The 11,770-nt window shown below is 35.8% G+C and overlaps 1 protein-coding gene across 1 annotated transcript; it reads right to left on the bottom strand.

Moving 5' to 3' along the window:
* Positions 1–1,338: 1,338 nt before the first annotated feature.
* Positions 1,339–10,962, bottom strand: supv3l1 (SUV3-like helicase). Its single transcript, XM_016294144.1, has 15 exons — positions 10,507–10,962; positions 10,206–10,283; positions 9,901–10,008; positions 9,704–9,818; positions 9,389–9,557; positions 9,182–9,293; positions 7,059–7,136; positions 6,388–6,479; positions 6,002–6,182; positions 5,719–5,812; positions 4,081–4,300; positions 3,909–3,989; positions 3,635–3,811; positions 2,699–2,847; positions 1,339–2,558 (listed from the first exon to the last, which is right to left on the bottom strand). The coding sequence occupies exons 1-15, from the start codon at positions 10,763–10,765 to the stop codon at positions 2,180–2,182; spliced, it is 2,292 nt and encodes a 763-aa protein (XP_016149630.1). The 5' UTR covers positions 10,766–10,962; the 3' UTR covers positions 1,339–2,179.
* Between the last annotated feature and the right edge of the window lie 808 nt (positions 10,963–11,770).

Consider the following 11,770-nt stretch of genomic DNA (forward strand, 5'->3'; position numbering starts at 1 on the left):
CCTGACATTCTGTTGTAACGAATTCCCACCTTAAATATGAATTTTACCTCAGTGTTTAAGCTGGTAGCTCATCCTGATGGCCGAATTGAGTTTTTCAGGATGTGCTACCCCTCTATTAGAGCAGCTTTATTCAGGCACAGGCTATGAACGCAGCTGTGGCATGCAGTAGGCAGAGTCTGGTTCCTTGCTAAAGCTAAGCAGGCCAGAGCCTGGTCGGTACACTGGTGGGAGACCATTTGTGAAAGTGTAGCTTGCTGCTGCAGCTAGTTTTAGTCCAGCAAGCAGGTGTTGATCATTCCGTGAAAAAAATTACCCAGTATGCTATTAGCATTTCCACTTTAGTTGATATTTACAATGGTGTAAAATAATCAATTTGTAGATAAAACGGTCCAGGTAATTTTTTACAAATAGGGTACAAAAACAGGTGTTCCATTACTTTTAATAACAATAATAATAATATAAAAATAAAATCACAAACTGCAAAAAAAATTACTCAATAATTATTTTCCCTTATTAGTAGACAGTAGTGCTGCATGATTTTTTTTGGTTTCAAATAGAGATCATGATTCTCCCACAATTCTGAAAGGCAAAATAACATGTAAATTAGTAGAGGCTGTGACAACATATTAATTGCTTTATTCTATTCAAAAATTTTTAATTAATTTGAATGAATAATAAAAAAAAAAACAGTTTGAATGAATGATTCCAATGACTCATAAATACATCACTTGTTCCATTACTGAATGGAACAACGTTTTTGAACGAATCTCTTGAATGAATGGTTCACTGACAAAAAATTTTCTTAAGTTACTTGTCGCCACCTTTTGGCGAAACAATGTAATCAACATTGTAAACAACAGATGCTATTTGAAGTGCCAATTTAAAGTGAAAATAAATGATTTGCTTCATTTTGATCGTTTGGTTTCAAATAGAGATCATGATTCTCCCACAATTCTGAAAGGCAAAATAACATGTAAATTAGTAGAGGCTGTGACAACATATTAATTGCTTTATTCTATTCAAAAATTTTTAATTAATTTGAATGAATAATAAAAAAAAAAACAGTTTGAATGAATGATTCCAATGACTCATAAATACATCACTTGTTCCATTACTGAATGGAACAGCGTTTTTGAACGAATCTCTTGAATGAATGATTCAATGACAAATAATTTTCTTAAGTTACTTGTCGCCACCTTTTGGCGAAACAATGTAATCAACATTGTAAACAACAGATGCTATTTGAAGTGCCAATTTAAAGTGAAAATAAATGATTTGCTTCATTTTGATCATTTATATCCGAACTATAAACTTTATCCCAGTACTTCTGTGATATTAATGATTGTAAAACAGAAATGATACTGTGTGCTTGAAAATACTGTTTGTGAAGCTGGTTCATACCTAAACATAACTCAGCAGCAGCGCCAACACAGATTTGAATGTTCCGATATGACTGTCAAAGGTTTAACAGACACAGACAAATCGTTGTCATTTAGAAACAAGATCGCGTGGGTGTTCGAATCGAGATTGCGATCTTTTTTCGATTAACCGTGCAGCTCTAGTAGACAGTACCATTAAATTGATCCTGTAACATATGACAAGATCCGATTTGCATAGATTTTTTTAAACTGAGCCGGACACTACCCTCAACTCTACAAGGCTGTTGCAGTAAGGTGAGCAATGACGAAATCAATCCACATATCAGCTGTAGTATTTCATTGGTAGAGTAGAGTTCCTAAAATAACATCAGACTGCATAACCATGCTAAAAATAGAAGGTAAATACAAATTATTGGTTTTCAATGACAGGTTCAGTGGACTGTAGGTCATGTGCTGCAGCCTTGCATTTTTTTTGATCATGGGAACCTGAGGGTGTCCGAAATGATCTCTTTTGCAGTTTTTTTGATTCTGGTTCTTGTCTTGTGGAATAAACTGCCTTTTTCTATGGTTAGGCAATGGAGATCCATTAAAAATATCAATATTTTATTGTCACATCTAAAAGGGGGTGTGTTACAGGGCTCTTTCTGACACTCTGTTTTAATTTTCTATGAAAACTGATGTTTTATAGCAAGATAGTGCTCCAGCAATGGAGAGACAAGTTCAAAACATCAGCAGTACAGCCATATTGTTCTCTTGATCCTTTAAAAGTATATACAAGTCCATGTTACACAGGTTAGTGTTCACTTTTTCTTTCTTTTCCCTTTATTTGCTGAATTGGAGTCGTCTCCATTTTGGCTCTGCTCTCGGACCCATTCTCTCTGAAGCTGCTGTAACAGTTCTTTTGTCAGTAGTCCGTCCCGCAGCAACCTTGAGCTCAGTGAAGAGTCCGTCGCCCTGGGCTCTTTTCTTTGATTCTTTGACCCCCGTCCCCTCCTCAGTGATGGTGTGTCTAAAACAGGAAGTCTTACAGAGGTAGTGGTTGCTGGAGAGGCGGATTGATCCTCGGTGGCACGGATCAGCCGTGTGATGTTATGCACGCCAACCTGGATGATTCCGTCCAGTTCCTTTTGAATATCACGGACGAGATTAGCATCTGGGAACATGTCCATGAAGCGATAGCTGCGAGAGGGAAGCAGTCCAAGAGGTTAATCATGGGAAATGGGTTTCCTTGTTAATTATTGCTCTCTGATTTAATGCTACAATGTAAATAAATGGTTACAGATGGTTTGGGTTAAATTTTAGGGTAAAAAAAAATATACCTGAGCCAAAGGTAAAGATCTAACACATCATGTACAGCCTCCAGATGAACAAGGTCCTTGAGGTTTTTGGGAGGGGCCAGGGGCCAATTCACATGTCGACACACCCAGTTGAATGTCAGAGGCTCATCTCTGCTGAACTGTCTGGCAAACTAGAGAGGACAGATTTTTACAGCATTTATTAACTAGATCAATGTTAATTTATATATATACTATTATACAATTACCACTTTACTTTGACATTGTCAATTAAAACTATTAAAAATACTTTACGGTAACTGAAATAAGGCTAAAATAAAATAAATGTAAAAAATATTAGATGAAACCATTAGAAATATCGCATTGGCAAATCACTGAAATAAAGTACTAAAATGACTAAAACTGAAATAAAAATTACTTAAAATACTTAAACTAAAATGAAACTGAAAAAATAAATAAATCATAGTATATTAATAATACTAAAATAACAATGTTACTATATTACACTACTGCTACTATATTATTATGATTGTTAGAATTACTGTTTCTATTCTATATACTCTTTTGTTAATTTCTATTATATTGTTTAACACAAATTTATATGTGATGATACAAAAACATGAAAATGTTACAAAAATATATTGCTATACAAATATTGTTCATTGCCATTTCATATTAGGTACTGCTTTAACTTAGGTTACCATACAGAAATTTACTGTAAAAATTTTACTATCTTATTAAATCATCTTCATTTTGATACACTTTAACCAAATATTCCATTACAAGACAAATCTCACACATGCTATTTCCACTGCATTATAAATAATTTCTTAACTAAACCAAATCTAATGACTAAAGATCAAATGGCAAAAGTGTCTATTAATCCTCTGTAATCCGTTTTTGCTGTGAATTATTCAGGTTTTGAGCTCACAAGTAGTTCCCTCAGATTATAACGCTCACCTTGAGAAAGGATGTGCAAACGAAGGCCTGTTTCTTGTTAATGGGAGCCGTGCAGAACACGTAGCGGGAACGCAGATTCAGAGGGATATGCTGAATCATATCCGCCAAGAATTTGAAGTCATCAATGTTGCAGACAAAGTAAAGTCCATCCACTTGTGCAAGACTCACAAATATATCCTGTGCAGAGGAATAGAAAGGACAGGGAGCATTTTAAATAAAGATGATTACTGGTCAGTGAAATGATTCTGTGATAATGTTGAACATTTAGACCTACAATGAGGTTTGAGAGAGTCGCTTGGGGAAGATGGTAGGCAAACATCTCGATCTGCTCTGCTGTGGGGTGTAATCCTGCTGTCTGACATCAGGAATGGATGAGAAATCAACAAATAATAAAACCTTTTTCCAAACAACATATCTACTTTTGTAATATATAAAATGATTCCTACCTCAATAGGGTCAACAGGCTTTCCCAAGATCTCCTTTAAAACAGGCAAGTCGTCCCTTTGCATAGTAGTGACCTCACCCTCTTTAAACACAGAGCTGAAGCGCCCTGCTCGGCCAGCGATCTGCAGCGCCTGTGAGGTGGAAATAGTGTCCAGCTCCCTCTCCCCCTTCTCATTCACACTGGGTTTTACCAGAGAGTTAAAGATGATTCTCCTAATACTCCTAAAGGAAGCAAAGAACCAGTGTATTCTTGAATATCCTGAATAAATCAAACACTGTTGTTCAAAATATGAACAATAGCATTGTGCAGTGACACAAAAGGCTAAATGTAATGCAAAAGCAATTGAAAATATTTTCTTATAGGCAAAGCGGTCAAAAGTATAGATTAAATTCATTGTTTCTCGAACAGGGGGCTGGGGGCCACAAGGGGACCTAAGGGGGGCAACTTAACAGTATTTAAATTAAGAAATTATTATTAACATATTAAAGGGTTACTCCACCCCAAAATGAAAATTGTGTCATTAATCACTTACCCCCATGTCGTTCCAAACCCCTAAAAGCTTCGTTCGTCTTCGGAACACAATTTAAGATATTTTGGATGAAAACCGGGAGGTTTGTGACTGTCCCATTGACTGCCAAGTAATTTACACTGTCAAGGTCCAGAAAAGTATGAAAGACATTGTCAGAATAGAAAGCGTATGCTGTTCTGTGTCAGCCGCGCCATAAGGATACACTGTTTTCGTTTAAATCAAAGCGTAGAAAACGCTTGTGGCGCGGCTGACACAGAACAGCATACGCTATTTGCGTCCAGCGGATAGTCTCCAAAATGGCGCTACGCTGACGTAGAGGAGACAAATTGTTGAATAAAGTTGTTGTTTTTGTTTTCTTTGCACATAAAAAGAGTTCTCGTCGCTTCCATTAAATTCAGATTGAACCACTGATGGCAGATGGACTATTCTGACGATGTCTTTCATACTTTTCTGGACCTTGACAGTGTAATTTACTTGGCAGTCAATGTGACCGTCACAAACCTCCCGGTTTTTATCCAAAATATCTTAAATTGTGTTCCGAAGACGAACGAAGCTTTTACGGGTTTGGAACGACATGGGGGTAAGTGATTAATGACAAAATGTTCTTTTGGGGTGGAGTATCCCTTTAAAATAACTCTATGCAGTCACTTGTCTGTTATAACATATTAAAATCTAAATTAAAGTGCTAAAAAACAATCAAAACACAATATATCAACTGAAATCATATTTTGTTTGTATTTTCTCTCAATATTCTTACTGAAAACCTTGAAACTTCTGGAATCACAAAATGAACTGTGGTTAATTTCATATATTAATATTATAGTTTCTTTTTTTAAAAATCTGTTTATTGAACTTTTGCTATATTAACAGTATAAAATACTACATCTCCGCCAGTATGGAGGGCCTTTGGCTCAAAAAGTTTGAGAACCACTGATTTAATTCTCGGGTCAAAAACAAGGTGGGAAACTCATTAAAAAACTAAAATATAAAATGTTTACTAAAATGATATGTGAATCTTGGGGAGACAAAAAAATTTTTTTTTTGTAAAGGCTTTAAGTGTCAAAATGTAGAACAAGGTTATTGGTTTTGTTATTTTAACAAGTTACTTACAGGTTCAACCCCATTCCAATTGCATCTGTGGCAACAAGGATTTTGCAAGGGTCGTCTGGATCATTAAACTTTTTTGCTTGAGCCAACTTGGTGCCTGTTGACCAGTCAAGATGTTAGTTTAGTTTCCAGATAAAATTCAAAACCAAATTATTGTGATGTATTGACAGGGCGGCAATGTGATATCAATACAGTAAGTTCAATAAACTAGAACCAGATCATAAATATACCATGTGGATGATTTATCTTATGACACATCTGAACAAACTGACTCAAGGACTCTTACCAGGGGGCAGGCTGCCATAAATAACGGCACACTCCAGGCCACGGACTTCTATCTGTCGGCTGATTGAGTAGATGTCATTTTTGCTGAAGCACACGATACAGTCGCCTGGCTTCAGGTTATCTAACAATTCCACTGCATGGTTCGAGACTGAAAAAGGGGTCAGCCTCTTATAATTATGTACCTTAAAGATAAAAACGCATTTATGTCAAAGCACACTAATGGCCTCAGTGTCTCACATCATTAGGCAAAAACCTAAATATTTGATAATCAAAACAAATGAACAAATAGTAAGCATCAACATAAAAAAAGCAAAGGCAAAATAAATATTAATGTCCAGTCACTTTGCAATAATCAACCATTTTTTATTAAGAACTGCTGAGACTCACCTCAACCTCTTCACCAGTGGTGTACATGAGTTCAGTGACAAAGTCAACTGCTGCAGCTTCTCCACACACATGGATCTCCTCAACACACAAACCTATTCAGAAAGAGGAAATTCACATTTGCAGCCGCATGCATCTTTAACATACCTCATTCAACATATTTATATGAAACCAAATTTGCCCATGCAGATCAAAATATAGCATAATCTTATTTAGAGTTTAATAAAGTAGTATTTAGAAAGGAATCTAAATGTTATTAATAACTAGAAACTAATGATTAATATGAGTGGGCACAGTCCAAACAAGAAAATAAGTGATTAATAAGCTACAGGTGGGTCAAATAATCTGAGACCATTAATGAAAATGCTTCTAATTTGCATTCTTTACTGATAAAAAAAAAAGTGTTTTCATTCAATTATATCATCGATATAAAAGATTCAGGCGAAAGGCACTAAACTTTTGCTTAGTCAATTACACAAATTTGCTTATTTGATTAGTGACCTAGAAAATTATGTAAATTTTTTTAGGTCCTAAAGGTTGTTTTTTCTTGTTGAAAAAAATTAAGAAATAATGAAATAGAAATCCCAAAATGATTAATCTTCTCCCTAATATATCGAACCCTACTGTATGTGTAAATAAATACTGTTTCTGGTGACTTCCCAAAGCCAACCCACCAAGAAGAGCTCTCGTCCAAGCCCATCCTCTGGCAGGATCTTTGATCATTTGAATCTCATCAATGACAGCCACTTCATCTAAACAAAATATTCAAACATTAAAGGGTTAGTTCACCCAAAAATGAAAATTAGCCCATAAATTACTCACCCCCGAGGCATCCTAGGTGTATATGACTTTCTTCTTTCAGAGGAATCCAGTCGGAGTTATATTAAAAATTGTCTTTGATCTTTCAAGCTGTTTCATGGCACTCAGCAGGTGTTGCACATATAAGCCAAGAGGAGACTGGTTTTCTTTTGCTAAAGTAAGGAAACTTTGCTTCTTTTGCTCCTGTTAACAAACGTTGGTTTTCACGAGACTCACTGGCGCATGCGCAGCACTGACCTCCATACGTCATGCTCCCGGAACTGCTTCCGTTTACAACAGTGAGCGCAAGCTAGATTCAAGTGATTATTACGTTTTGAATATGGATATTTTTCTTACAAAAACGCATCGATTCGCTACAGAAGGCCTTTGTTCACCCCCCGGAGCCGTGTGAGACATTTTTTTTTTTTATGGATGTGCGCATTTTAATTATGTGCTTTTGGACTGATGCATGCAACACCTGCTGAGTGCCATGAAACAGCTTGAAAGATCAAAGACAATTTTGATATAACTCCCGACTGGATTCGTCTGAAAGAAGAAAGTCATATACACCTAGGATGACTTGAGGGTGAGTAATTTATGGGCTAATTTTAAATTTTTGGTGAATTAACCCTTTAATAATATGTTTTAGTTATATAGTATACTTCCATAAGCTCAAAAGGTAGCTTTACAGTCAATATACAATTAAAGAACAGTCAAATAAAAAAAAAAATAATAATAATTTTTTAATATTTACTTTTATTTAATATATCTTTGCTCTTTTTAATTGTGCATTTTCATTACATTGCTTAAGGGTGCGTTCACACTTGTAGTTTGGTTCGTTTGGTCTGGACCAAAAAAGAAAAAGATACATTTGGTCCTGGTCCGCTGAGCGTTCACACTGGCATTTTTGTCAGCGAACCTAAAGATACTGAACCTAAATGCACAGTGATACGTTTTAAGTCATAAATTTCAAAATAAATTTGATTTGTATTAGTTATCTATTTTAGTTTTAGTTACAGTTGTAGTAATGTTGTCATTTTATTAGTTTTTTATTATGTCTATATAGGTTTTTTATTAAGTTTTAGCATTATTTAATTTGTTATTTCAGTACTTCAACATACAAAATGGAAATGAAATATATATGTACATGTATATGTATATGTGTGTGGTTGTACATACACATATGTAGTTGTTTTTTGGTGTTTGGCTTAGTGTTATGTTAGAATCATTATTATACTCATACCTTTTGTTCTTTTAATATTTTGAATTGTTTTTAGTTTTATTTTTTGTTTTCATTTAAATGTTTAATTTTGAAATGTTGTTTTTATTTAATTTCTTTTATTTTTTTTAATGTGTATATATATATATAGTATTTGTAGAGTTTTAGCTTTTAGTTTTAATTACTTTTTCTTATTTGTAAGTTGCTTTGGATAAAAGCGTCTGCTAAATGACAAAGTAAAAGTAAAGTAAGTCGCTTTAAGTCGAACACACCTAATGCCATCTACTAGACTAAGCGCGCTCATTGCAGCGTGTACTTATGTTTTTATTTTCACCAACTGTGAACTCACGAAGAGCTCGTAAAAGGCACTTTACCACATCGTTGCTCCACGTTTGCCCTCTGCTCATTTTGTTTTGGTTAAACCGCTCGTTCCGCGTCGTTAAATCATGTCGCATAGCGTCGCATCTTGTCATTACTTCCTGTTTTTGGTTCGTTTAGAAGTATTTGGTCCGTGTTGCGTTCATATTTCATTCGAACCGCACCAGGGTTCGTTTGGAAGCGGACCGAGAACCATCTTTTTAGCAGTCTCGGTCCGCTTGTTTGGTGCGCACCAGGGTTCGGATGGCAGCATTCACACTACCCAAACGAACCGCACTAACAGAGCACTCGCACCAGGGTTCGTTTTAATTGAACCAAACATGACAAGTGTGAACACACCCTAAGATTACTATCAGCATTCAAAATAAACTCAGGTATCGCATACTGGTTCTCTATACTCACATGGAGTTGTGACACTGCACATCTCTATGGTAGAGGCAATGTGGCCAGACGGTCTTCCTTCTGGATTAACAAATATTCTCTCTTCTCCTGTGACCAGATCACATGGCACTCCCTAATAGGAAACCATACATAGCAGCTCTAACATTCACAACTAATGTGTAATTACATTAAAAACCAAAATAACCTAGTCTGAGGAATGAAACTCACTGCGTCATTACTCTTCTCATAGATTTCATGGGCCAGCAGCTTTAGCGGTCCACAGTAAACTCCAGACTTGGCTGCTAGGAATCTCTGGATGGCATGATAGGTCTTCCCACTGTTGGTGGGTCCTGCATGAAAAACAATCTTTCTTTGGATAGCCCTGGCCTCTGGATACCTGTAACACACATTTATCATGTTCAGAAGATTTTTTTGGTAAAACAATATGTAATAGTGTAATGACTAATTCACAGTAGAGTGCAATAAAACTTTAGAAAGTGCAGATGAGAAATCTGTCAAATCTGTGGATGAAACTCTCAGTACCAGTTTGCTGGGACCCGTAGGTCACTGATCTTGCGTAAATCATCTATACAGTCCAACATAGGAAAAATCTGTTTGGCATGTCTCATAAAGTATGGGAAGATGTCATCTATGTGACCTGGAATGAGGAAAGGAAAATGATAGATTTGGGGTTTTCTAATGGATATTGACAGTTTAGTATATCTGATGTAAATACTCACCAGCTCCACAACAGATGTCACTAAGAATAATATGCAAGTCAGCATTTAGTGAGTTCATTTCCAGCACATATTTCCTAAAACTGACAAACACTTGATGAAAGAGACGAGCTGTTGAAGAACAATTATACAACGATCACAAAAATGCTTTGTAACAAACAAAATACAGTAGTATTCCTGACATACTTTTATGTGCATAGTTTTTAGATGGGCTTGCAGTTATAATAACACAATGTGCTGGGTGTGGCTGACAAATATAATGTTAATTATGTAAGATCATGTAGTAATAATGGGTCCACGATTCTTACCGTCAAGCCCTTGGTCAGCAGCCAGTTTTTGCATCTCTTTTCTTTTGTAGAATCTATTCAGTACCTTCAGAAGTTCACCTGTTAAAACGGATAAATAAACAACGATCAGATGTATTTCTGATAACAGTTATAATCGAGTATTCTAATTTCATCTGCATGGTCAAATCTATAGTTTAGTTTCATATAATTATGTTGAATGAGGTATATTTAAGATACATTCAGATGCAAATATGAATGCTCAGAACTTAAAGTGAATCATCTATAAATCGATGATATACTAATAACATAACACGGTCTTTACTTTTGTCCAGCGGTTGCGTCAACTCCTCGCCGACTACGCCGTCCGCGACTTCATCGCTTTTGACGGTGAGCGGTACAAACAGGGATGTGTCCAGGGGTCTTGAAAAACTGTTTGAAGATGAATGTCTACTTGATACATTTTCAAATGTCCTTCTTGTTGGATGCAGTGTAGTGTTGTTTGCTACAGCAGCTGTGCTAGCACATACCCGGTATCGGATGTGAGAGCGCGACAATAAGTAAACACAGCGATGTACCGACATTTTTAGAGTGCACTTGGTCGAACAGAATAATAAAAATGGACAGTCGCGGTCGCACAATTTATATTATAACCTTCATGTTAATAAACTCTGTATAGTTACAGCAACAGTACCAGCACCTATGATGACAAGGCCCCCAAGGAGGTCAAGTTCGTCTCAGTGACAAAACGTGCAGAAGGACCCGAGATTTGTTTTGGTGCCCGAAGTAATGCCTGTATTTTTATTTCACTATTGAGTCAAGTGTTAAAGTCAAGATTAGAAAGATTTAGGGAACCGATTACGAGTGTATTATAGACTGTGATATCAAGAGAATACGTTTGCTATAACATTCGAAATCTTTTAAATATTTAAAGCATAAACGAAAACTACTTAGGGATATGACCGACAGTACACATGTGGTACAAACAGTTGTAAACAGGATTGTTGATTTCAGCGCAAACGAAACTCGTTTGAATGACTTTTTTTTTTAAAGCTCACTTATGTAAAGCAAACAAACAAAAAACAGCAAATAAATGACAAAAGTTAAGCAAAAGCTGGTAGGTTTTCACCACGATAGGTGTTTGAAAGATGGCTTTTTAGCACCTCTCAGTAATGACATTGATATTTTTAATAATAAATAAAAAAAACAGTGTAGCTGTAAGTATAAACTTGCATTTTTATTGGACATCGGCACATAAACAAAACTATGGCTGGATAATATGTACAATTTTTTCAAGATGTATCAATTACTCAGTTGCTGTAGCACAACTATTCAATCAGTTCTCCAAACACTCGTGTCTTTTCCATTGGGGCACTCGATGGCTTTGTACACAGACATTTCCATGAGTGTGTTAAAACAAGAAAATACATTTGTTTTAGAGTGAAATCAAAAACGGTTTCAAAATGAAAAGGTCAAAATAAACATTTAATCCACAAACCACTTAAAATATGCAAGAGCACATTTGCAACAATAAAATGTTAACATCCCCTTGTGATAGGAAACATTATAGCAGGATGACATGCAAAGCA

The sequence above is a fragment of the Sinocyclocheilus grahami genome, unplaced genomic scaffold (assembly GCF_001515645.1).
Source record: "Sinocyclocheilus grahami isolate Dianchi unplaced genomic scaffold, SAMN03320097.WGS_v1.1 scaffold313.1, whole genome shotgun sequence".
Taxonomy (NCBI): Eukaryota; Metazoa; Chordata; class Actinopteri; order Cypriniformes; family Cyprinidae; genus Sinocyclocheilus; species Sinocyclocheilus grahami.